We start from the raw sequence: 27102 nt of genomic DNA, 5'->3' as shown, positions 1-27102 counted from the left end.
CCATTCCTCCCAGAGGAAAACCTTTCACGGGCTCTCTGAACCTCAGACTTCAGCTTTCTATTGGCCTGAACAACCCACTCTCTGCTTCACTCCCCTGCTTGCTGGAAGCCCTCTCCGGCACCCCTAAGCCTCAGAGTTCTCCCTCTGTCCACAGCGCTCTGCCTCCTCCCTGCTCTTGGTCGAATTCCCACTCACTTCCTGGTCTTGACTCAAATGTCTGCCCCTCAGTGAAGCCTTTGTTGACCTCAGTCTCCATCAGACACCTATTGTGAGTCCTTCTGAAAACACCTTGTTCTTCCACAGCATCACACGGACTTCAGCTTATAGCTCAATGGGTATTCGATTGTTTAATGTTTGTTTCTCCCACTGGACCACAGTCTCCAGCAGAGTCGGGACCCAGCCATTTCTGAATGCTCAACCCAGAACAGACACGTGTTGAACGGGGAGATGAAGTACAAAGACAGGGAAGTAGCAAAAGCACAGGCACTAACAGAAGGGAGAATTTTACGGCAGAGTAGTCCCTTAGTGTCAACTATTGCATGGAGGGAAAATGAAGAAGAAGGCAAGCTATCAGATACGTTGGAAAGATCATGGTGGTTTCAAAATCAAAGTATTCACAGAAGTTGAAAGGCAAATGGTAAGGAGCTTGAGAAGTGAGATTACAAATTTACTAGAATGGTTCCAAGACCCTTCGTGACAAAGGAAAGGAAAGAAGCCACAGGAAGAGTTTAGGAAAGGGGTACTTGTCTCAGAGAAGAAAAACTGAGTGTGCCCAGGGAAGAAGTAACAGAGCAGGCTTGCAGAGGCAGAAGGGAAAGTGGCTAGACCAGGACCCAGATCCCCAACAGAGAAGGCGCCTTTGAAGAGGGAAACTTCCTCCCCCAGGCTGGCAAGGCACATGAGCATGTGGGGGACGTGGACTGGGCAAGATGGGAACGTCACAAGGGTTGCCAGATGGAGTGAAAGAGGCACAAACCAGCGGCAGTGAGGGTGATGCAACGAGGACCAGCGGCAGTGAGGGTGATGCAACGAGGACCAGTGGCAGTGAGGGTGATAGAAGGAGGTAAGGGAGCATGCATATGGTAGGAATGCACTGAGCAGGAACCCAGCTTCCCAGACCCATCATGGTCTCTCGCGGGTCTCAGGCATGAGGCTAAATGCAAAGAAAGTAGCCAGTGGCGTTTACCCAAAGCTGAAATCCAGCAAAACAGCGTGGGAGGAGGACCGAGGAATAGTATGAGGATACTGGTTGTAACCAGCTGTCAGTACAGAGCCTTCAGGGCAAACTGATCCACAGGGCCAATAAACATGGTAGCCTGCGAGGACAGAGTTGTGACACAAACCAAGAATGAAGTCAATGGGAATGGGAAAGGAAAGTGGAAAAGGCAGATTTCATTTTGTACTACTAATTAAGCACACTCATTTGAGAGACAGGCAGGCAGAGAGCAACTTCCCATCCACTGCTTCACTCTGCAAACACCTGAGAGCTAGGAAATCAATCCGGTATCTAGTGGGGGTGTAGGAGCAGAGACCCAATAGCTTGGGCCATCACCCTGGTGCCTCTCTGGCTCTACTTTAAGAAAACAAAAACAAAGCCAAACAAATCCTGGAATCCTAGCAAAAGAGCCAGGATTCAAACTCAGGCACTCTATTACAGGATGTGGGTATCCCAAGCAGCATCTTAGTCACTGTGCCAACTGCCTAACAGGAAAAAAAATATACCAATCTTAACAAGGTCAAAGTCTCACTATACTGGTTGAAAGACTGAGAAACAACAAGACCTGCAAATGGGCCATGGCCGCTTTCCAAGGTTAGATTTCTGAACATACTCCACCATCATTTCTGTTGAGGGCCTTCTGCAGTGTGGATCGTCTCTGGGACACCAAGGCCCACACTAACCCTGACGGCTGCTTCACAGGCTCCCTCGCCAGAAACAGGTCAGTGGAGTAGAGATCAGTTGCGGGCAGGAGTCTCTCTTACGACACCTGCAGGGTCACCAGCGATGACACAGACCCTGACCACCTTTGACCACTCTTGAGACTGAGACCCTGGGAGACACTCATTCTTCTAGATTTTGGATTCCAATTAGAAACCCTGGGACAGCACCTGCTGCTCTTGAGGGAAAAGAAGATAAGATGAAGGGGGAAAATGAAACCAGTTTTGAAAAATTAATATGTCATGGCAGAGAAACCATGTGCTGAGTCATGAAAACTGAGGCCATGGAAAGAAATCTGGAGCTAAATAATCCGGATCCAGGTCCGGGCTCCCTCGGTGTCCCCAGTCACCCATCCTGCAAGCCCACACACCCCTCCCCAAGGCTGGCCAGGTCCTCCCAGCACCAGCAGCAGACTGCTCACACAGCAGTAGATTAAACACAAAATCCTAAGTGGCAAAGCCCACTCAATGAGAGGAAAGATTAAGGAAGCACAGCAAAGAAGCAAGAAGGGGGGGAAAAAAGGAAGAAAGAAAAGAAAAGCCGCCACATCCCCAGCCGCCCAGAGTTAACAGTCTTACTCACTTCTCATCAAAAACCTCTTCGGAAGAGGTTAAGCACACAATAGGCTATCGAAAACACCAGCCCGCGCGGCTGCTTGAAATTCCGCACATGTGCCGTGGCCATGTATTTCTATTAATGTCCAGTGTGTGTCAGCGTGAAGATAAGGGGCTGACATCGTGTCCAACCAGTCTACTAGAGAATGGGCCCCGTGTTCAACATTGTCTGACACTTGGGAGCCCCAAGAACACAGGCTCCTGGGCTGATCCTGCCCTGGACGCACTCAAAAACCAACTGCCATCGCTGTCGGGGTACAAGTATAGAAAGGCAGGGTGAGACCCCAAGGCAGGGCAGGGTTGCTGGGGCTTCTGGGGAGATGAATGACAACCCATAACTTTACCAAAGGCAGTGTATGTCAGAGAAGGGTTACAGTTGAGCGTGGAAGAGGAATGTGAAACAATGAAGAGTCAGAATAAGTAAGAGGAACACCAGTGACCACAGTCCAGCAAGGCAGCTTTGGCCGTGGAGTTGGGCAAGGCTAGTGTGTAGATGCTTGCTTGCCCCTCAATATGGGGAGCAGGGGCAAAGGGCTTCATGTAGAGTCCACACTACAGACCCCTTCCTGCCCAAGGTGCCTGCAGTGCTTGGGATGCTCCCCAGTCACCCAACTCCCATGTCTGCTGGTTCATGGTACATGGCTCAGGTGACCTCTGCTGTGTGCAGAGCCCCCACAACCCTCCAGAGATGTCCTGCTGTCCCACTGGACCTGACAGGGCAGGAAGAGATGCCGCCCAGCGCTCACAGTGTTCACGTGGAATGCGTGTACGCAGTCAGGGCTCTCCCCCTGACAGACTCACAGGAGTCTGGGGTTCATGAAACCTCCCCAGTGTCTGCATCAGTAAGAACACAAAGCAGGAGACGGCAGCTAGGAGCAGCATGAATTATCCCCAGGAGTCAAAGAGAATGGCCTTGGAATCCAGCAGGCAGGCTTTGGAATGAAGGGAGACGAGATCAGGAGTGAGATGCTCAAATACTGCTGCTGCTGCTACACAAGGCAGGTGGGTGGGGGGCTGGGACACGAGCAGCCCACCACCAGCCACCAGCCCTGCCCTCAAGAGCACTCTACTGAGCCTCCCTTCTTTCCCATGACAGAAAATCATGCTCAGTTCTGTCCCACAGTCTCCTGTCAGTCACCTGAGCAGTCTCCCTTTGCATGCATTGTGGGGAAGCTTGGCATGATGCAAAGAAAGGGATGTGTTAACTGCCTTCAGCAGTCAAACCTTGTGCCAGATGCTTTGCTTACAGCCTACAATGGAAGCATCCTAACAATTCCAGCTGGTGGGCATTTAACACAAGAGGGAACTGAGGTTTGTGGAGGTTAAATAACATGTCCAGGGTCACAGAGAAAGTAGAAAAATCTGAACCCAGGTCCAACAGGGTCAGACCCCGGGCTGCTGTGGAAGGTGCTCTCAGTCCCTTGGACTTAACAGCAGAAGCCTGCCTGCCTCTGTGCCCAGCTAAGATTCCTTATCATTCTGCCAATGGGAGACCCCAGGTGAGGGTGTGTCTCCCACCCAAAATAACAAAACTTCTCTAGGAGAAAGTTTTCTGTATTTCCTTCTTCCCAGCTGGAGAATCAATGCAGTCACTTGGAGACATGGCAGTCTCCTTACGACCCTGAAGACAGCCCGGCTGAGGATGGCTGATCCAAAGGAAGCACTACAGTACTCTGACCACTGGACTTTCTCCCCTGGACTTTTTGGCCATGAGATAAATACACCCTTGCCACTTCAGCCACTATTGACTGGGTTTCTGCTATTCACGGCCAAACCCACCCCTAACTTCCTAACTGTACACACACTGGTTGACACAAGGGTGCTCAACTTGGAGCCCTAACACATGAGAGGGGGACCTGGCTCAGTCACTCAGTGGACTTACAGATGTATGAAAAAAAAATCTAAGGTTTTTCTCTTACCCACTTGTTGATGTTTGTCAGCCAAATGACCCCTTTTTATTTTTTACCTTGCCAGTAGCCAGCAACGGCATCTACCCAAGAGGGCAAACACAATCTGCTTAACTGACAAATCTAAAACTTTTTTTTTTTTCACAAAAAGATAAAGGCAGAATAGTCACTCCCCAAAAGCTATGTGAATAAGTCACACAAACAGACTTAAAATAAACCATGACCCTCCCCTCCCCCCAGCCCTGCTGGCATCCTGGAGGCATGCACAGAAATGGCCAGGTCCTAGCCCAATTTAACTCAGGCAGGAAAGAACAAAAGAATGCATGGCTGTCCAGATTATGCAGAGCTGTGGAGTCAGTCCCACTTGCCCCACTTGCCCCACCTGCACAGAGAAGGTGGCGCAGTGGTGGGCACTGCCACCCAACGGAAGAAGCCTGGGTGAGGAGCAGGCACCACAGCAGGTGCTGGCAAGTGCTGCTTCCTCTGCCTGCGCCTCCAGTGCTAGCTCACACCATCTGACGCAGGCGATGAGGGACAACAAACGACCCGGTGCTAAAGACATGTTTTCCTACCATGTTAAGCTTATGCGTGCCTGTATACAATCTCTTGCTCTCAATTCTCAGTTGGCCTGGGCTTCTTATAAGAACAAAGTAAAACTTCAGCGAGAGGGCCACCTGCTGCTTTAACACCCCTCTTGGTTGGCTCGGGTCACCATGATCATCGGTGGGTTTTTCCAAAGAAGCCTGCAGCTCCATCCCCTGGGGATGCCCTGGGCACACGGAGGCCAAGGAGCCAGGCTGAGGTTGGCAGCCTAGGTCCTCAAGAGGCTGAAGAGAAAACACTTCCTTCACTGTTCTCTCTAGATCCCAGCCCCAGCTGTCAGCCTCTTTAGCTTGTCCCTGGTGCTAACAGACATTTTCGTAGACATGCGATCTGCTAATTAGAAGCAATGACACCAGGAATGGAACCGCAATCAGCCATTTGCCTAACAAAGTTAACAGCTAATGAGGATTTCCAGCTTCTGTCAGCACACAGCAGAGGTCACCTGAGCCACGCACTGTAGCCAGAGAAGGGAAAAACTAAAAGCAGACCTGCGATTTGGTGACTGACTCCACAAACTCTTAATGAGCCCAGGCTGCAAAACCCACTTGTAATTCCAGCTTCTTAAATAAACAGTACTATGGGTACAGCGTTTACTGCTCAGAAATGCTGGGCTCTCCCTTCCCCACAGCAGGACCATGTGCGACAGGCAGATGCTAAAATCCCCACACTGGAGGCTGAGCAGTCCCCAGGGCAACAGCTTTCTTTAAACAGGGGTGAGTGCCCCATTTTCTACCACTACCAGACTTCAGCCAAGAATGCACCAAACAGCAGAGGGGAAAGAGGACTTTTCCCAGCCAAGGACGCCAACCACAGCACCCAGGGAAGCAGAGGGGAAACAGGAGCTTAACCGGGGAGATGCTGGGAGCTGAACCCACAGTTCTGTTGGAGCAACCAGGTACCAGCCCAGAAATCTAACAAGTGACTAGCCCAGCAGCAGCTGAGTCCCTTAAGAAACCTGCTCCTTGTTTTTGCTATGTTCCTCCAGCACCATGTGGACTGCAGCTATTGTGACAAAGGGCTCTCACTCAAGGTCAAAATCACTTGCTACACCTTTTTTTTTTTTTTTTTTGAAGATTTATTTTCTTTTTTGAAAGGCAGAGCAACAGAGAAAGAGAGAGACACAGAGATTTTCCATCTATTGTTCACTCTCCAAAATAGTCAAAACAGTGAAGTGTGGACCAAGCAGAAGCCAGGAGCCTAGAACTGCATCCTGGTCTCTCACGTGGGTGGCAGTGTCCAAAGTATTTGGGCCATCTTCTGCTGCTTTCCAAAACACACTACCAGTGAGCTGGATAGAAAGCAGAGTTCTGAGACTCAAACTGACACTCCCATGTGGGATCCTCACATCACAACTGACCATGCTGGCACCAAAGTACACTTTTCAACCAAGCAGTCTCCCTGCCCTGAGGACCATGGCAAGCCACCCCTCAAGATAGGACTATCCCACATTTCTCAGGCAGCCAGATTGCAAAAGGCCAAGAAGCCCAGTGATTAGCACTCCCAACTCCGTGCAGGAGCTGACTTTAGGCTTAACTACACCAGAATTGCACAGGAGCTGTTAAAAACAAAAAAACGGGCCCGGCGGCGTGGCCTAGCGGCTAAAGTCCTCGCCTTGAAAGCCCCGGGATCCCATATGGGCGCCGGTTCTAATCCCAGCAGCTCCACTTCCCATCCAGCTCCCTGCTTGTGGCCTGGGAAAGCAGTCGAGGACGGCCCAAAGCTTTGGGACACTGCACCCTTGTGGGAGACCCGAAGAGGTTCCTGGTCCCGGCATCGGATCGGCGCGTACCGGCCCGTTGCGACTCACTTGGGGAGTGAATCATCGGATGGAAGATCTTCCTCTCTGTCTCTCCTCCTCTCTGTATATCCGGCTTTCCAATAACAATAAAATCTTTAAAAAACAAACAAACAAACAAACAAACAAACAAACAAGGCATCCAAGAATCTGATCCAGTTGTTTCCAGTCCTGGAAAACTCAATTATCTTTAAACAAAGGACTATTACATGCACTCAGCACCAACTCTTAGCAATGGAGCCCTGCAATGAGACCTCAAGGAAAGCTACAGGGATTTGGGACAGCGGGCCTCAGAGCAGGAGTTGCCACTCCCACACCCAGGCCTGATCACTACAGGAAGACCAAGATGATCATGCCAGAGTTGTTATCCTTGAGTTTATCATCTGAGGAACAAGACTACAAAAACGTAGGAAAGTATCTGGAAGAAAGGCTACAGCTATAGTAAAACCAAAATAAATCTTCATCACACCCATAATTTTAGAAAATTGCAATTCAAAAACTTTGTATTTTTTTAACTCATGATATTCAGTTCCCCTTCGCTAAAGTGGCAGCTTCTTGAAGTAGCTGAACAACAAAGAGAATGGAAGAATATTCAAAAGTCCTCTTCCAGGTGGCGAGCTGAACAGCCACCTCTGCGGTGTGAGCCCTCGGGTTAGACCAGGCACATTCTCAGGCAGATCCACTCACCCACTTACGACACTCCCTTCAGTGGAACAATCTGGCCCCAAATTTCTAGTATGCCAATGTACTTTTCCTAGTGACAGGAAAAGAGGGGCTCTCTCTCCTTCTTAGTGTCTACAAGAGTAAGAAAATCACTCCCCACTGGACTTTCAGAATTGATCCGGCTGGCCTCCCAGTTCGCCACAACCACCATTCTGTGTCCAGCTACATGCCACACCCTCTTCCAACATATGGCCTTCATTCTTGGTTGTCCTTTATAACAACTTTCTCACTTTCTCACTATTTACTCAGTCAACTTTGATTCATGCTTCAGGATTCCACTTACATATCACTAAAAACCAAAGAACGAGAGAGAAAGGCGGGGGTAGAAAAAAGAAAGCTTGATTGGCTAATGTGCAAAGCAGAGTGACAGATTTCCCATGTGCTGGTTCACTCCCTAAAAGGCCATCACAGCCAGAACTCCACCAATCTATTGCCAAAAGCCAGGAACTCCACCCTGGTCTGTAACATGGGTAGCGGGAGTCCAACCCTTGGAAGCCACTAGTTTCCTAAGTACATTTGCACGATGCTGGACTGGAGACAGAGTAGCTGGCATGCTAATTGCCACTCTGCTAGGGGATACTGGCATTGCAGCTTAACCTGTTGTAGCACCACATCAGCCCCACGCATTACTTCTTTTTTTTTTTTTAAGATTTATTTTATTACAAAGTCAGATATACAGAGAGGAGGAGAGACAGAGAGGAAGATCCTCCATCCGATGATTCACTCCCCAAGTGAGCCACAACGGCCGGTGCGCGCCGATCCGAAGCCGGGAACCAGGAACCCCCTCCAGGTCTCCCACACGGGTGCAGGGTCCCAATGCATTGGGCCGTCCTCCCCTGCTTTCCCAGGCCACAAGCAGGGAGCTGGATGGGAAGTGGAGCCGCCGGGACCAGAACCGGCGCCCATATGGGATCCCGAGGCTTTCAAGGCGAGGACCTCAGCCGCTAGGCCACGCCGCCGGGCCCCACACATTACTTCTTATAAGCATTTCTTGCTCCATCAGAAGTCAGATGGTGCAGTCTCCTAACTCCTCTGGTATCTTCCTGTCCTGCTAACATGATATTTTCAACCCAATATTGCGAATTTTGAGAATGTTTCATTCTCCTGGGCGCAGTGCGACAGCCTAGGGCCTAAATTCCTCGCCTTGTATCTCCCAGGATCCCATATGGGCGCTGTTTCATATCCCAGCCATTCTACTTCCCATCCAGCTCCCTGTATGGGAAAGCAGTAGAGGATGGCTGGAGACCTTGGGGCCCTGAAGCTGTGTGGGAGGCCTGGAAGAAGCTCCTGGCTCCTGGCTTTGGACCAGCTCAGCTTCAGCCACTGTGGCCACTTGGGGAGTGAACCAGCAGATGGAATATCTTCCTCTCTGTATCTGCTTTTGTCTGTAGATCTGCCTTGCCCGGAACGGAACGGAACGGAACGTAACATAACATAAAATGGCCCTCATCCAGAGCAGAATGGCATCTTTACCCTTAAGGGACAGAAAACGGTCACACGTACACATGAGATTGGAGTCACTACTACAACTGGATAGAAAATTGTAACACTTTTGTCACCAGAAGTAGGTTATAAAAATTATTACCTTTCCTCATCATTAGTTTTATGAACTTTTCCCAATAATTAGCTAAATCATTCCCTCATGCAGAAGAGGATTTAAAAATCAATATTGTAAAAGTCAGAGGCAAACAGAGAGGGAAGAAGAGCACATTAAACGTCAAACTGCACTCAGTGCAGTCAAGGGGAGGTCCTCCAAAGGAGGCCGAAGGTTTAAGAGTGTGGGTCTTGGGGGTCCTGGCTCATGGCTCCTTCTGCCAGCGAACACTCAAGGTCCACCCAAGATCCAACCTGCCCCTCCTACCAGCCAGGAGGATGTGCTGTGATCCAAACACCTCCAGACCTCTGCCCAGCAGGAAGCCACTAACTGCATCTTTCAGGCCTGGCATGTGGGAGACTTGGATAAGCAAAGAGTATCTCCCTGTTTTTGTTCAGGTCCTTCTCTCTCTCTTTCTCCTCTTATTTAAATCCTGCAAAGTGAGCCAGCATTCTGGCACAGCATGCCAAGCAGCCACTGGTGATGCCAGCATCCCATATCTGAGTGCTGTTTTGGGATCCAGCTTCCTACTAACAAACCTAGGCAGGCAGAGGAGAGTGGACTAAGTATTTGGGCTTCTGTCACTTCACTCCCGACTTTGGTTTGGTGGCTCAGTCCTGACTGCTGTGGCCATTTGGGGAGAGAACCAGTAGACAGAAAATTTTTCTCTGTCTCTCCCTGTTAGTCTGTCTTTTGAATAAGTCTTTTATAAAATTCTTCCAAAGTGCAGCTTTGGAATTGTCTCTACTGTGCACCTGCCAACCATACCATGACTGCCTGTGTCCCTGCCAATGTGCCAAGCAGTGTCTCACTCCCCCTCTCCATTTGTGGTGAGTACTAAACATGGCTTTTTGCCTTCAAAATCACCTCCTACTGCGCTCCTATAGGACCAAACAACAGAAACCAACTCTGAATAACTTAAGCAAAGGAAGGTTGACTGGCAGGTTAGCAACAGATGATCCAGCCTTCAAGAAGACAAAAACACCACATGGGAGGTGCAGGAGGCAGCAGAAGACAACCTCTGTGCACAAAGGGCCTTCATTGGGGGATGCCCAGCCAGGCCTCTCACCCTTCCTCTGAACTCAGGCACAACCTGAAGTCCCTGGGGAGACAGTTTGCCTGGCTAGACTTGGGAGCTATGCCCAGTTCTGGTTTCCATACAGAAATCTGGGTATGGTTATTGAAATTACAACCCCACTGAGACTACATAAGGCAGGAAACAGGAGAGCTCCCAAAAGGAAACCGGATACCACAGCACTGAGAAATGGATGCTGAGAAGTCCAAAAACATGAGAACATCCACAAAAGTAAAGTATTTTTAAATTGGAGGAAGCAACTTGCTTTCTCTACTCCCTGGAAACTCCATCTCAGAAAAGGACGCTGTCCATCCTGACATCTGGGGAAAGTCAGGAGAGCACGTACCTCCTTCATTCTCAATCACCATTCAAGCCAAAAACCTACACGCTTCTCCCAAGGGATGGTCCTGAGGCAGCAGAGTCCAACCTTCTCCTTTGCAGGTGGGAAAAGGGAAGCTGTGAATTCCCCTGCACTGTAATTAACACATTCCAGGTGAGAATGAAGAGATTCCACACCTGTCTGCCATGATTTTTCCATTTCTAGATGACTGTCCCAGGTGGCCAGTGCCTCCCACTGATTAACCCTTCATCTCCAGGATGAGGGTCCCTTTTCACTTGGTTAGACAGCCTGCCTATGCAGGAGTGACACCTGCCTACCCCTCAGAGACGGACTGCAAGAACCTCTGAGACTGTGTCCTGGCTCGTTTCTTGCTGCATCAACAGACTCCTCACCAGGAAGCCCCAGGATTCTAGAAGCACAAGTCAGAGGGATCATGGCCATCCTCACAAGTTTGAGGAATCCTCCACTATTTCAGGATCCCTGTGTGGTAACTCTCCATGGCATCCTAAGCCGTCCACACTTTGGTTTCAGAGCTCAACTCTTCTCTCCCTCTACCCTATCGGTGCTCGCCCCTCTGCCTGGCTGCTCTCTCAACCTTGGGGGACTGAGGTCAGACGCCCTCTCCACCCCACCAGCAGCTCACATCATTCCCCCTGCATCCCCAAATCATAGCCTCTGTTCCTCTATGCAACGCTTCAGCGTAACCAATTCAGCCTCTTTCAAAGCTCTGCTTTTGAGTCTGTCTGCCTCGCTAGACAGAACATTTCCTGAGGGTTAGGATCCTCCACTGTTCAGATTTCTCAGAGGACCTAGTTAAAGTGGAATTTGTTATGTACCCCACTGCATCAATTCCTGGAACATTTGTGTAGTCATCAAATTAGTAAGTAAGGGCTTGGACGCAGCCAGCATGTCTGCCTTCCCTTCCCAGGAGGGCACCACCCTGAGTTGTGAGCTCACGTCATCTTTAACTCCCTTCTACGGAGTTCTGCGGGCACCAGGTTACCCACCTTAACACAGAGCAAAGCTGCTTCTAGACTCAGAGTCCATGGCCTCTGAAGCAGGTGTCATCAGATGTCACTAAAAGCCAGTCCTTCTCCCCTCCCCCTCTTTCCTGGCTGTCAGTCCTAATTCTGTCTGGATGTGACCCAGATGTGACTAGAAGAGCCCCAGTTGCAGTCAGTGAAGCCACCTCTATTCCCTCTGCCATGGACTGGCTTAGCCAAAGGCACATGGTGTGATTCAGGCCAGTGTGATGCAAGCAGAAGCATTCTGTGGGCTTCTGGGAAAGCTGTCCTCACTGATAGACACATGGGCCGACAGAGCCTCTCTTTGCTGTGTCGGCCATCTGTATCTAACCTGTGGGGTGGCAGCAGTCATCACTAACTGCGGGCACTGCCAGCCAGCACATATGCTGGCACGCCAAAGCTGACAGTGTGGAAGGAGGAGAAGCACTGGGTCCCTTATGATACTAGTGAGCCACCGAATTGGTAGATGGTGGTATACTTCTAGACTTTACAGGTTATGAAATAAACTTGCACTTAAGCATAAAGAATCCTAACAGCTTCCAGTGAGCTAACTGCACTAACAATAATGACACCAATGATATCACACATTCATGATCTTCTAGGCATGCGCTAATTCCTGACTGATACTATGTCCTCTGATTCTCTGGGTAATCCTGTATATTAACATCAAGATCCTTAACCAAGCCTCACAGACAGCACACCCACCCATGCCTGTAAGTAGCGAGTGAGACAAGATTGGCACCCAGGCTGTCCAATCACAAACGACGCTTCCCATGCCATACACTGTACAGTCCCAGCCCCTAGACCACCTGTCTCCTTCCCTCCTGGCATGTGTACCCTCACAGTCCTTATTCCTGTTGACGTTTCAGAGCAATGAATGGTAAGGCTGTGGATGATCAAGTCCCTTATGGTGCAGCTCTGAGAGCCACCAGCACTTAGAAGACACACCAAAGCCAGAAGTGTGCATACGTGACAGAGCCAGCAGCAAGACAAGAACCCAAGACCCTGGTTCCTAAAGAGGTCTCCTGTCCACAGCGGTGAGGCTGAATGACAGGCAACCGGAGCCACCAGAGCTGGTCTCAGCAGGGCCTGAGCTGCCTCTTACTCTCCAGTGGGGACTCACCAGCTGGGCAGACTTCTGCTTCTCTTGGTCAGTATGTCCTGTTCCTTGAGGCAGGAACGCCTTCGAATGCTTCATGGCTGCCTCTCTCTCCCTCTTTGCCACCTGGAATAACTCATCCTGGATTGTGGCCTGTTCCTGCTTGAACCTGTTCCGAGAAAGAGAGAGCCAGGGAAAAGGTGATGCCTGTGGCATGACTGGCAGAACATAGCCAAGAAAAAGTATGCATGCTCATTTGCTTATTTCAGATGGCCAAGCAGGACAGGAACAGGCAAGCCAGTGGAGCTCTGTGGCCAGCCACTGGCCAGCCAGGAAAGGTGAGGCTGCTATAAAACTACACCCTCCCTTGCCTCATTGGCACTTTTGAGGTTGGGTATCCGTGACAGACCTAAGGCAAAAGCTAGTGTATTACCTTCATCCAGGACAGCACAGCTCAGGAACAGAGACATTACTACCAAGCAAAAAACTGAGAGCCACATGCCCAGGGAGAGACCTGCAGGACAAGGACTCCATCTTGTATGCCTCACTCCCTCCAAAGGGCGGGCAGTTAGGAAGCTCTGGCTTGCCCTGGCCTCCATTTGGGAGCCTGAATGTTTATAACGAGGGAGTAGTTCAGCTCTTCAATCTGAGTATGTTCCTACCCTCTGACTGATTTCTGGGCATTCTGCCTATTTCTGCCATTCTCTCTAATGTTATATAGAGAAAAATGTTATTAGTACTAAGATGCTCTTAGCAGTACTATTTATATAAAAAACCCACAAACAACTCTAATGTCTAACAATCAAGGTCAAGTTAAAATATGGCACAATCCTAAAATGGTATATTATATTGCCATTAGAAAATACATTATTTGATCTGTCTGTTGGTTGAAACTAAAAATTGAAAGTCAAGGATATATCTAATGGGAAATAATTATAACATTACATGAAAACAGCAAAACAGAAAATTATTTATGACTTTAAAAAAAATAATAATCCTAAACTCAGGAAAAGACATTCACAGTGGTTTTTGTGTTGAGATGGTGAGTCTTTCGAAGTTTTTCATTTTGCATATTTTCTAAATCTTTCACTAGCATTTATTAACATGACTTTTGAAGGTTTAAAAGTATCTGAAAAAGGATAATGGGAAAAACTGAGGTTAGTTACTCCTACAGAGGCCTCACAGGATCAGGGAGGACAAATGCTTATCACCCTGCGACTTTCAATGCATGTCTCAAGTGAACAGCCCCAGCATGGCTGATTTTCTGGATGGGTAAGGCTTCAATCCTGGCTGACACTGGATTCCCCAGTAACTCAGTAAGTCCTCTGCCCCACTGCCTGAAGGGTATTGAAAGAGTGTGTGTATGAGGTACTATCCTTACACAGCACTAACATGAGTAATCATGACAGTGCCCCAACTAAAGAAGCATTTCTCTCGGTCCTTCTGGTCCTTCTCCGATACAGAGATTTTTCAAGGTCACCTAACTCTGAAGTTGCAGAACCAGTTTGCCATCTTGTGCTCCACGGGGCCTTCTGTGCCTGAACCACTTTTGTACAGACCTGCATGGGACAGGAAACAGGTCCTGATTCAGAGTGTGGCTTGACTTTGGGATCACCGTCTGTGCCGATGGGATGTCGCCAACATCCTGGAGCCTGTTCCTCCAGACAGCTGCAGCCGGAATGGAGAGGGCTGCACCTTCTTCCTCCCTCTGACATCTTTCCTGCCTGTGCACACACGCATAAAATTCAGGGCTCCAACTGCTCAGAACAGCGGCAATCAACTCCCTCTTACCTCTATGGTATAAGTGCCATCCTAACCACTGGGTTGACTTTCAATGCAAACGAGATTAAAGATGGGAGACAACCCAACCAGGGCTCCAGGCCAGGGCAGGGGTACCTGGGAAGGCACAGCAGACCAGGGGTAATTGGCTCTTAGGCTTACCTCTTGAGATCCTCTTTCACTCCTGAGGACTGTTGGCCACCAATGGCTTCTGACCTCAGTGGCTTGGATTCTGAACGGGGAGAGAAGAAAAGATCCATCAGCAGCTCCCAGAATCCACAAAGCAAGGATGGTCCCCCAGGAAATGAGCTCAAGAATGCATTCCTGGATGAGTATGCTCTCAGGTAATAGACAGAGGAGTCCCCAGGGGAATGTGCCCTCCAAGCAGCTGAGGAACACAGCCTTGATTCAACCGGTCTGAGGAATCCAGGTCCTCTCACAGACGCAGACTGGAATTGGGAAGGAGCCAAGGTTGCTTCATGAGAACGGCTGCCCAACCATGCTTTTTAGCTCATGTCTCCCAAAATTTCATTTTAGGTTCCCAATCCTGAATGTGGTAAATGCCCTACATAAGCCCACTGACATTTTAACCTGTTCTCACCTCTCACATTATTGCACACTTCAGGTCATGACATCTGGTCTGCCTCCTGGTCATCATGAATTTAGAGATTTCTGTCAGTTGAATTCATTCTCTTCAACCCTTGGTGACAGCGAAGGCTTTGTTTCTCCCTCACTCTCTCCCTCAGCCTTCATCCTTTCTAAAGCATGTGTTGGCCACAGCTCAGTGCTTTTTTATGGCCCTGACGTCCAGCACCTCTGCCACAGGCTTCTAAAGCAGTAGGTGCTAGAGCTGCACAAAGAAATAACTGAGGAACCAACACTGAGAGAGCATGTGGGAATGATTTGCTCTTCCAGTCCCACACCTGTCAACTAGCCCTTCAGGGAAGCTCTTCCAAAAGCCAGTGGCCTGTGACTGGCACCTTCAGACTGCTTCTCACCTGAGGTGGCACAGTGCAGCTCCTGTCTGTGCAGGCAGCACAGCCCATACGCTGAGTCATATGTCAGCTTTCAAGATGGACTGAAAAGCCAGCAGACGGTTCCTGCAGCTTTGTCTCAGTATGAACGCTCCCCACTGGACAGTGAGGTGGACGTTATCATCTTTTCTTGGTAGGGAATGAGGCATTAAATTCACAGTCCGCCCATTCTCCTGCTCCCTTAACATGCATTATTTACTGCGCACAGCTTCAGTTACTAGTGAGCCTGCGCATCTCGTCATGTTTAGGGCCAGCTGTGCATTTGAGCTCTCTTTCTTAAAGGCCTTTAAGACTTTGTTATTAAGATTACGAGTTTTTTGTCAAATGCTGTATCTTCCTTGGTTTAGCATGCATTCGTTCATTCATGTTTTCTGTTTCTAATCTCACATTTCCTACTTCTTTTCTTCGTTTAAGGTTTTTTTCACTTGATGTGATACTTAGAAAATCTCTTATTATACTTTCATGGCCTTAATTCCTACATTTAAGTCTCTTAATTCTTCTAACATTTATCTGGAGGTATGGTGTGAGAAATGGATTTAATTTTAACTTCATTTTCCAACCTTGTTCCATCACAAAAATTTAAAAAAAAACTGGCTTTAAAAGTTAAAAATATCCTAAAATCAGTTAACTTCCAGACGGTGCACTTGAACTGACACTTCCCCAGCACTCACTCCCATCATGCAAACTGCAAAGCCTTTGCTTATAACTAAGGCCGAACCACTAGGCTTGCTTTTGTAAAATGCTGAAACTTGACAAAACCAAAGCAAATGCTTATTTAATCCTCCCAAGTCAAAACTGACATGTAACATATTTTGGCAATTTTTGCTCTTCTTATCATTTTTTCCCTCTTTCCAGATAATCCAGTTTTATTAAAAAACCCTGGGGCAAGTTGACACCCCTCTTCAAACTCCTCTCATGTGGCTACAGATAGGGTGCTGAGCAAGCCCTCTTGGTAGAGTTCCATGAGGTTTTCCAGAAGGTCACTCGGCCCCTTCACTGGTATATACCCAAATGATCTCGGGTCTAGATGGGTCCAAGCCCAGTTACTAATGTGCTACAAGGAGTAGAAGTCACATCGGCTGGCAGGTGCGCCCAGGCCTGAGGCTGAAGCCAGAACTCTCTGGCTGCTGTGCAGGGAAACTCCATGACCTGGTCCCTAAATGTCATGGTGATATCTTCTCTTCCCTTATACGTTGCATTCAGAGATATCCCTGCACAGGCCAGGCTGCACTACACCTCTGGGGCCCTGCTTCCACGGTCCCTGGCCTGAAATGCTCTTCTACCATATTCTAGTTTTCAAAAACCAGGCAGTCCCTCCCTAAAGTAATCAGCCATTGCCTCCTCTGTGCTCCGGCCAAGCTTGAGCAGGTTTGCACCATCATACACCACCATGGCCCTGGGGCAGACACCTGGCCCATGAAATAAAGCTGTGTGTGCCACAGACAGGTCCCACTTGGCATGGATACACAGAATGAACAACATTCTAGAATGCTAAGTAGACAGGATATAGTTCCTGCCTTCTAAAATGCCATAACCCAAATAGGGAAAATTAGGAAAGAAGACAGCTCTAGGGCCCAGTGCCATGGTCTAGCAGCTAAAGTCCTCACCTTGAACGCGCCAGGATCCCACATGGGCACCGGTTCTAATCCCGGCAGCTCCACTTCCCATCCAGCTCCCTGCTTGTGGACTGGGAGAGCAGTCGAGGATGGCCCAAAGCCTTGGGACCCTGTGCCCATGTGGGAGACCTACAGGAGGTTCCTGGACCCTGGCTTCAGATTGGCACAGCACCAGCCATTGTGGTCACTTGGGGAGTGCATCATCAGACAAAAGATCTTCCTCTCTGTCTCTCCTCCTCTGTGTATATCTGACTTTCCAATAAAAAAAAAAAAATAAATCTCTTAAAAAAAAGAAGACAGCTCTAACGTGAGGCAGTGAACAAGATGAACATCACAGGGCACAGTTACCCACTGTGCCACAACTCTTAGCAATGACATGACTCCTTCAGATAATCAATTTTTAAAAATCAAGTCACAGGCAACAGACAAATCCAGATTCTCATAAATGAGTAGTGCATGCATAGAAAAGCCGTAGCTCGAAGGACTTCTTTGTTTTGTTTTGTAGTATCCATTTTTGCGCCTCATAGCCTCTTTTCCTAAAACCGATCTTGCTTCTTTATGTTTGCTACAAGTAGTTATTTGGGGAAAAGCACAGTTTTCTTCATTTGTGAGGACACCACAGAGTAGAGAATAAGTCAGCGCTGAGCTTGGCTTGGGTGCCAGCTCCACAAAGGGCCAGGGAAGACGGCATCCTCCTGGAGAGCAGAAAAGGAACCCTTGACTTGAGGGTAAGATTAGAGCTACTAAGGTTGGTATCAAAGTCATTGGCAAAATTCCTGTGGTTCTCTGACTTGAGGACTGGCTAGAAGGGTTGAGGCTCTCTAGTGGTTACATTTCTTTCAAGGATCCTTGAAGCCAACTTCTTACCTGAGTTGTCAAACCCAATCCTTCTGCTCTGATTTTACATGTAGAGAAACTGAAACAGAGGCCCTGAAACACCTGGCCCAGGTCCCAAAAGCTCTGACTCCCCCGTGCTGCCTTCATTGCACCTGTCCACGCCTGCCACGCGTAGAAAGCAGCTCTCACAAGGGCATTGCCCTGACACACAGGGGAGCCACACCGGCCGCTCACTGTCCTCTGCTGTCCCTTGCACCCTCTTCCTCGACTCTCCCCAGCGCGGTGCGGCCCAATTTACCTTTCTGTGGGGATTTTGCGCTGCCTTCAGGAGACCCCAACACAGAAGGAAGAGGGGCTCGCTGCTGGCCTGCTGCAGGCTGCCTGGAGTCCTTCATGCGGTTAACCACATTTTCAGAGAGCTGTGGGGAAGATTGAGGAATGGGAAAAGAGGGATGGGGCAAGTTATGCCACAGAAACTTCTAGAGAAGAACAGCTCCCTGTATTCAACCCCTCACCCCCAGATTGACTGAACAAACTGCTTCCTCAAGACTCACTCCAAAAAAAATCAAAACAAACAAACAAACCCTCTCCTAGGGACTGGCACTTAGAGGTCAAAGCCAACACCCATGAGGAATTCCGAGCCTACCACAACACATCCCAACTGGCTCCGCAGTTTCATTCCTGCCAGTCCCAGACACACACCCTGCACCCTGCTGAGCAAGGTTCAGATATGTTGTTCCCTCTGAACCACCACCAAGCCCCACCTTCCACCCTGGTGCATCGCTGTCTGTGCCACACCCCTCTTTTTAGGGCACCTCAGTGTCCACTTGTGCAGAGAACTTTCCTGGGAGCATCCAAGTGAAGCTATCACTTTGTGAGTCTTCCTATAAGCCTCTCTGGGAGGTGCTGCACCTGTTGCCTTCCCACCAAGGCATTCTGGAAGGTGCTAGGGCTAGGGCTGGACTCACTCATCTCTGTGTACCCTCCAATGCCACATACAGAGTCAATCATCAAAACACTGCTAGATTCATTTCACCCTCATTCCCCTAATGAAGACTGGGTAACCAAAACCTTCATTCATTGGAGAGGAAGTGAAATAGGCATAAGGGTATCATTAAACAGTTTACTGAGATGAAATAGCAAGCTGGGGATAAATTCAGAATAAAAACCCTTAAGAGTCCGCTTCAGTAAATATTTATTAATTGCCTAATATGTGTAAGGCATCATAAAGCACAGTTGAGGAAAGACATTAAATATGACTTTAAGACAAAAGACACGATCAGCAATTCCATCTCCAGATAGCTAACAGAGCGGAGTACTCCCCTGGGTACACAGAGCCATGTATAAAAAGCTCACTATGGCACTGGCAGAAATAGAAAAAAACAAAAAGGAAACATGATAGCATGGAAACTGGCTAAGCAAATTATAGTGTAAAGTCCATGAAATATTATGGAGCCACTAATAAAGAATGACGTGGATGATGTATATACCATTATGAGAAAATGTGTGTGACATATTGCTGATGTGTAAGCAGTGCCAGAATCCTGTATTTCATTTTTTTGTAAAAAAAAAAAAAAAAAAGATACACACAATGATGCAAACTTAATGAACAACTGTCTTGGCACCTTTGCTGAAATCAGTTGACCACAAACATACAGGCTTATTTCTGGGATGGAATTCCTGACTCCTGGCTTCAGTCTGGCCAGCCGTAGGTGGTGACCCAGTAGAGAAGAGGTCTCTTTCTCTCTTTTGCTGTCTTGTTTGCTCTTCCACTGAACCATTCAAATAAATATATCTTTCTTAAACGTATATTTGGATTTTTACATATATGCACAGGTATACACACCTGGCTCTGTACATGGGGGACCTAAACTGGGCTATTACCAAAGTGCTCAGGGGGCTCCCTGCTGCCAATACGAGCAGAAGCAGGACTCCCACTTTTGGCACTTCCGTGATAACTTTTTTTTTAAAGATTTATTTATTTTTATTACAAAGTCAGATATACAGAGAGCAGGAGAGACAGAGAGGAAGATCTTCCGTCCCATGATTCACTCCCCAAGTGACCGCAATGGCCGGTGCTGCGCCGATCCGAAGCCGGGAACCTGGAACCTCTTCCAGGTCTCCCACGCGGGTGCAGGGTCCCAGAGCCTTGGGTCGTCCTCGACTGCTTTCCCAGGCCACAAGCAGGGAACTGGATGGGAAGTGGAGCTGCCGGGATTAGAACCGGTGCCCATATGGGATCCTGGCACGTTCAAGGCGAGGACTTTGGTTGCTAGGCCATGCCGCCAGGCCCCCGTGATAACTTTTTAACATGAAAGGTTAAGGATTACTATCATGAAAGCTGAGCCTCTCTGATATGTAAGCTATATACAAATTGATTCGGTAATTAATGTTGCAGAGCAGGAAAAGACCAAACACTTAGGCGGATAATGGAGAATAGAGAGCACAGAAATAAACACACACATGTCCAGTCAACTGACTCTCGACAAGGGTGCCACTATGATTCAACAGGGAAAGAACAGTGTCTTCAACAAATGGCAATGAGAAAACCAGATATCCTTATGCAAAAGAATGAGGCTGGGTACCTACCTCACACCATGTGCAAAAACTAACTCACAATACACCACACACTGAAGTGTGAGAACTAAAACAACAAAACTCTCAGAAGAAAACATAGGGCAAATCTTAAGGACCTTAGCTTTGGCAACTGATTCTTGCAAATGACCCCAAGAGCTTTGCAACCAATAACAGATATACTGAATCTCTAAATCTGCAAGTTTTACATATCAAAGTAACTTATATGATAACTCACAGAATAGGAAAAAAAACTTCAAATAAGCTATCTGACAAGGAATTTCCATCTAGAATATAGAAAGAATTTCCACAATTCAATAATAAAAACAATCCATTTTTTTTAAATGGGCAAAGGATATAAATACAAATCTAACCAAAGAAGACACATTAATGCCCAATAAGTACTTGAAAAAAATTCAACATAATTAGCCATTAGAGAAATGCAACCATGAGATACCACTTGATGGCTGTTCATCAAAACATCCAGTAAGGGTTGGTATGAACGTGGAGAAATGAGAACTTGCACACATGGTAATATAAAATACTACAACAGCTGGGGAGAAGCCTGGAAGTTACTCAGAAAGTTATACACGGAAAAAAGAAAGTCACTCCTGAGGTCACTGTCCCATGTAGTGACTCCACAGAAAGGAATACAGAAAAGTGACAACATGTTCATATAAGAATCTGTACATGAATGTTCACAACCACATCATCCGTAATAGCCAAGGAGTGGAAACAATCCCAAATGACATCAACTAACAAATGGATCAGTAAAATAAATGCATCCACATGATGAAATATTAATTATTCATACAAAGTAATGAACAGACACATGCTATAATATGGATAACCTTAAATACAATATTCTAAGTGGAAGAGTCCAGCAAAAATGGCCACATACTATATGATACACTGCACATACATGACACAAGCTTACTTCAACAAGTTTACAGAAGAGAAAAGTGAAAAAGATAAAGATCTGAATATCATGTGCAGTTTTTCCATTAACTTTTTGAAGCTTCCTTGTATGCTTGGATTTCGATACTTACCTTTTTGCATTAAAATAAATTTATCTTGGGACTAGTGTTGTTGCCCAGCAAATTAAGGTACCACTTGGAATGCCAGCATCCCGTATCAGAATGCCATTTCAAGTCTCCGCTGTTCTGCTGCTGATCCAGCTTCCTGTTAATGTGCCTGGCAAGGCAGTTAAAGATGGTCTGAGAACTTGGGCCCTGGTCACCATGTGGGAGACCAGAGGCTATAGCTCCTGGCTTCTGGCTTCAGCCTGATGCAGCTCCAGTGCTGTACCCATTTGGGGATTGAACCAGCAGATACAAGATACTTACTTTTTCATTTTTGTGACTTTAAAATAATACATCTTTTAATTCCATTGTCCCATGATTTTTTTTTGTTTGAGAGACAGAAAGGGAAAATGAGAGAGGGAAAGATTCCCATCAGCTAGTTCACCATCCAAAGGACTGCTTAAGCTGGGGCTGGGGCTGGGCTGGGGCTGGGCTGGGGCTGGGCTGGACTGGGCTGGGCTGGGGCTGGGCTGGGGCTGGGCTGGGGCTAGGCTGGGCTAGACTGGGCTGGGATGGGGCTGGGGCTGGGCTAGACTGGGCTGGGATGGGGCTGGGATGGGGCTGGGATGGGGCTGGGATGGGGCGGGGCGGGGATGGGGCTGGGCTGGGGCTGGGCTGGGCTAGACTGGGCTGGGCTGGGGCTAGGCTGGGCTGGGGCTGGACTGGGCTGGGGCAGGGCTGGGCTGGGCCCAAGCTAGAGAGCTGGAAATACAATTGAGGTGTCCCACAGAGCCATCAGACTCAGGAACCGGAGCCATCATCCGCTGCCTCCCAGGGTCTGAACTAGCAGGAAGCAGCAATCAGGTACCAGAGCCAGGAATCAAACCAAGGTACTCTGATGTGAGATGTGGGCATCATAACCAGCACACTCACCCCTAGGCTCAATGCCCATGTTGTACCAACTTTTGGAAGTACCTTCTTAGGCCCAGAATAGGTAACTCTCCAGACACAAAAAGTGGATCAGTGGTCTGGGAAATGAGGAGGGGTTGGGGGTACTGATAATTACACAGCAAAGCTTTTTGTTTCCTTTTGTTTTACTTTGCCCCAGGAGGTATTGATGAAAGGTATCTGGTTACACAAATCTGTGAATACCCTAATAACCATCGAATTGCATTCTCCAAATCTGTGAATAGATCAATAAAGCTATTTATGAATAAAGACAGAGGGGGAGGGGCCTGGCGGCGTGGCCTAGCAGCTAAAGTTCTCGCCTTATACGCACCGGGATCCCATATGGGTGCCAATTCTAATCCCAGCAGCTCCACTTCCCATCCAGCTCCCTGCTTGTGGCCTGGGAAAGCAGTCGAGGATGGCCCAATGCACTGGGATCCTGCACCCGCGTGGGAGACCTGGAAGAGGTTCCTGGTTCCCGGCTTTGGATTGGCGCAGCACCGGCCATTGCGGTCACTTGGGGAGTGAATCATCGGACGGAAGATCTTCCTCTCTGTCTCTCCTGCTCTCTGTATATCTGACTTTGTAATAAAAATAAAGAAAACTTTAAAAAAAAAAAAAAAAGACAGAGGGGGAGAACCAAAAAAAGGATGAGCAGCCTAGAGAGGATGTTGCTTGAGAGCAGAAAAAACAAACAGATATTCCCACAGCCAGAAAGACACAAAGAAATGACACATGTATGAGTTCATCAAGTGAGGAGGAAAATTTAGAAGAGAACCTACAATGCATGGGGGAATAATCCAGCACAGCATGAAGCAGGGCCCATGGAAGCTGCACAGTTAGGACCCCAGAGGGTCAGCAGATCAAAGTTGGTTTGGCAAAGTGTGAGTTACACAGGGGCACTTGCTGAAACTAGCACAGGAAAAAGCAGAGGGGCTCCACTGATGGCAGGGCAACGTCAGAAGTTTCTGAACAAGGAAGTGACAAGAGCAGTGACTTCAGCCGATGAATGGGCAGTGGGTGAGTGGTTCGCTGGAATGGGGAGCATGCCTCCCCCAGGAAGGGATACAGGCTTTGTCGTGGCTGCTCTGCATGCAAGGAAGGATCGAGAGGGCAGAGTTACAGGAGGAAACGGATTTTCGATTGCAAGTTAGTGGAAGAAAGACACAGACAGGAAAATTAAGTAAAAAGGTTATTTTCAGAAAGTATCAGAATAGGTTGGTGGGAGGTAGGAAAGAAACTGCAGATTATGAAAGGGAAAGAAGCCTCCAAGATTCAGCCAGTTTGTTCCTGTTGTGCAACCACAGTCAAGAGCTGTACTGAGCCCAAGTACTGGAAAGCAAAGAGCGATCTAATGCAAGGCCCAAGGTCCTGTTTCTTAGTGGAATCAGTCACACACGCTCAGGAGCAAGAGACCACACACGTCACTGGGTACGGGGGACATCATAAAGTGGAATCCTCCTCCACATAGGTGTAGACAAGGAGCCGGCGCTTGAGAGAATACAGGCTGTATGGAAGGATTCGGGCATCCTACAATGTTCTGGCACTGGATCACAACACAGGAGGGAATAGGAATTTTCAGCAACTCTATGAGCTACTTGCCTTCCAAATAACAATAGGATAAATCAGGGCCCTTTTCTTGGGTGGTAGGCGAGCCACTTAGGTACACACCCCACCCACCTCCCCCCACCCCCAGCCACCCTGGCCCCTGCATTTCAGAGTAGACCTGGGGAATACAGCGGTCTTGGAAAGGGCTACTGTGTCCTGAGGGTGGGCGGCACTGAACACAAAACTTTAAGGGTCCTGGAATCGAGGGGGGTGCAGGTGGGGCACAGACGACACATGACGTCACGTCTGGCAGCATCCCAAGCCTCACAAGGGGGAGCAGACACTGACGGGTCACGGGAGGCTAGAGCACTGAACCCAAGTGGGAGCGAATGAAGCAGCCTGGCAAAACACGCATTCACAGCACCACCACTACCAATCATTCTCCTTCAGGAATTTACTTCTGGAGCACCCATTCTGTGATACAGCAAGGTTCTAGAAATAGCAAAGAAAGAGACACAGCCCCTGTTTTTCAAGAAGCTTACATTATAATGGGACATGAGAGACAGTACACAAATAAACATGTAGCTTCATTTATCCTATTTCCATCCAACGTACGACATTAAAATAAGACACACCATCATATTATCTAGGCTAATAATAGATCCCCCCAAAAATCACTGATGGAATTAACATTCCACCTATTATATGGAAAACGGAGTTCAGAGATGTTAGAACATATCTGAAAAGTCAGAGAGGAGGTGACAGGTGCTGTGGGAGATTAACACAGCACTGAAGTGGGAGTGTACAAGGGCAGGCAGCACAGGAAGCCACATCCTGCTTAGGGGGGATGGCATTTATGTTAAGACTCCTGCCCCTTAGTGAAGGGCCCCAGCATTTGTATTTTGAGCCCTCATTACAAGCAGAAAGAAGAATAAACTGAAAGCCTCTGAGAAGTACCAGCTCTAGCATGTTCAAGGGCCCGGCAGAAAGCCAGTGTAACTGAGAACAAGGAGAAGGGAACCAGACGGCCAGGCCAAAGGGGCAAGCAAAGGGAAAACCACTTAAGACCTCAGAGTCCAAAGCGAGGAGTTCAAATCTGATCCAAGGGCAAGAGGAGGCCACCGTACAGGTCCGCACAGGTGAGACCTAGGCTCATATTTTCTAGTCTCAGCCCAGGTGACGTAACTGAACCACAATGCTTGGTGAGTAAGGGGTTAAGCAAAACATTGGCAAGATCCTTGTTGGCAGGGAGAGATTTGTAATATTTTTTAATGTTGCTACAAAATACAGCAAGTAATATTTTTAATCAACAAATATACATACACACACTGTAGTCATGCGAGAATAAACACCATCTGGGCAGGGTTCCCTGTACCAACAGAACCAGAACGAAGGCTTCTAGAGCCAGACAGGGCTGGGTACAAGTGGTGCCAGAGCCCACAGGTCACTGCGCCATCAGAGCTGGCCAGAGAAGGCCCTGAGTGGTTGGCAGATGGAAGAGCTAGGTCCAGAGAGTGCGGGAATGCCTGCTTTCTGACTCTGAGACTCGACTCTCTTCTGTGGCTTCTTTGGACCTGGCTGTCCTCAGCCAGGAAGGGAGACGCTTCTCGAGGCTGGACTGCCTGTGACAGCAGTCAGCACTGGGGCTTTGCTGTCAGGTGGGCTTAGATTTCAACTCCAGCTAAGCTGCCTAGGATGGGATCATGGGCAGAGTTGTTATAGCTGAGTCAGCTTCTTCATTTGCAAGTTGGAAATAATTAAGGGTATAGACTGCAGGATTGTTAGGAGGACTGAATGCATAGCAGCTTATAGGAAGTGACTGCCACAAGGTAAGTAATTGATGTTAGCTATTAAATGAAAAGGGAAAGCACTACACACCGATATTAATTACAATCCATGCAGATACATGCTGCATGAAAGTCTAAGAATGGGTCTATAACAACAGTTAGAATTTAGCACATTCTACAAACTATACACGGTCCAATGTGTTCTCCTTTAAACTCTGAGACCCTGAACAAGTGTCTTCCCTTCTCATTCATAAACTGCACAGAATTCATTTGGGCAGATTCTTTCTCAAACATCTTCCAGGTATGGAACCTGCCCTTGCCTGGAGGAACAGGGGATGCTGAGGAGAGAGGGGATTTTTCCCTGTGCCCTGCACAGTGAGTGTGGCTGGCACTTCCATGAATCTCCAGAGAGGAGTCCAAAGGGACCCCAGGCTTTTCTCTCCAGCCCACAGCCCTCCTCCACAAGCTCCACAGCCAAAGGTGGGAAGGCATGCAGAACAGGGAAAGGTTCAGAGTCCACAAAAGTCACACGAAGGCAGGGAGAGGAGTCAAAGCGTTATTTCGAGTCACACAGGCACAGACATGCCTCACTATGTCCACCCCAACAAAGGCTTTTGGGAATCCATAACCCACTAAGAGTCAGCATCCTATGACCACAACTAAAATGCCATCCTCACCCAAAACAACGGAGACATTTAGTAACCAGCTCCCAAAGACAACACCAGAAGCTTCTTTCTTCCTTCCTTCCTTTTCTTTCTTTCTTTCTTAAGCTTGTTTAAAAAAAAATTATTTGGAAGACAGAGTTACAAAGAGAGAAGGAGAGACATAGAAAAAGAGAAATATTTCATCCTCGGGTTCACCCCAAAGCACAGCAACAGTTGGAGCTGAGCCAATACAAGCCAGGAGCTTCTTCCAGGCCTTCCATGTGGATTCAGAGACCCAATGATTTGAGTCATCATCCACTGATTCCCCAGGCCATAAGCAGGGAGCGAGTTGGAAATAGAGCAGCCAGGACTCAAATCAGTGCCCACATGGGATGCCAGTGCCGCAGACAGGGGTGTAGCATGCCACACCATGATGTCGGTCCCCAGAAGCTTCTTTAGCAAAGCATGTAGGGCCAAAAGTCATATGGCTGCCCCAAACCTGGAAGGTTTGGAGCAAAAGATGTTGGTAAAAAATATGAGGAGGTGGAGCCAGCATTGTGGTATGGTGGATAAAACTACTGCCTTTGATGCCAGCATCCCAT

The 27102-nt window shown here is 48.1% G+C and overlaps 1 protein-coding gene across 1 annotated transcript in view; it reads right to left on the bottom strand.

Moving 5' to 3' along the window:
* CHCHD6 (coiled-coil-helix-coiled-coil-helix domain containing 6) overlaps positions 1 to 27102 on the bottom strand; it is a 240173-nt gene that overhangs the window by 198139 nt on the left and 14932 nt on the right. The window contains exons 2-4 of the mRNA XM_012925941.2: positions 18276 to 18396; positions 14653 to 14722; positions 12736 to 12880 (exon numbers count right to left, since the gene is read on the bottom strand). Coding sequence (XP_012781395.1) covers positions 12736 to 12880; positions 14653 to 14722; positions 18276 to 18396 — 336 coding nt within the window. The remainder of the gene's footprint in view (positions 1 to 12735; positions 12881 to 14652; positions 14723 to 18275; positions 18397 to 27102) is intronic.

Source organism: Ochotona princeps, chromosome 21 (genome assembly GCF_030435755.1).
Source record: "Ochotona princeps isolate mOchPri1 chromosome 21, mOchPri1.hap1, whole genome shotgun sequence".
NCBI classification, from domain to species: domain Eukaryota; kingdom Metazoa; phylum Chordata; class Mammalia; order Lagomorpha; family Ochotonidae; genus Ochotona; species Ochotona princeps.
Note: the sequence above shows the minus strand (reverse complement) of the source record. Positions and strands in the feature narration are given on the sequence as shown.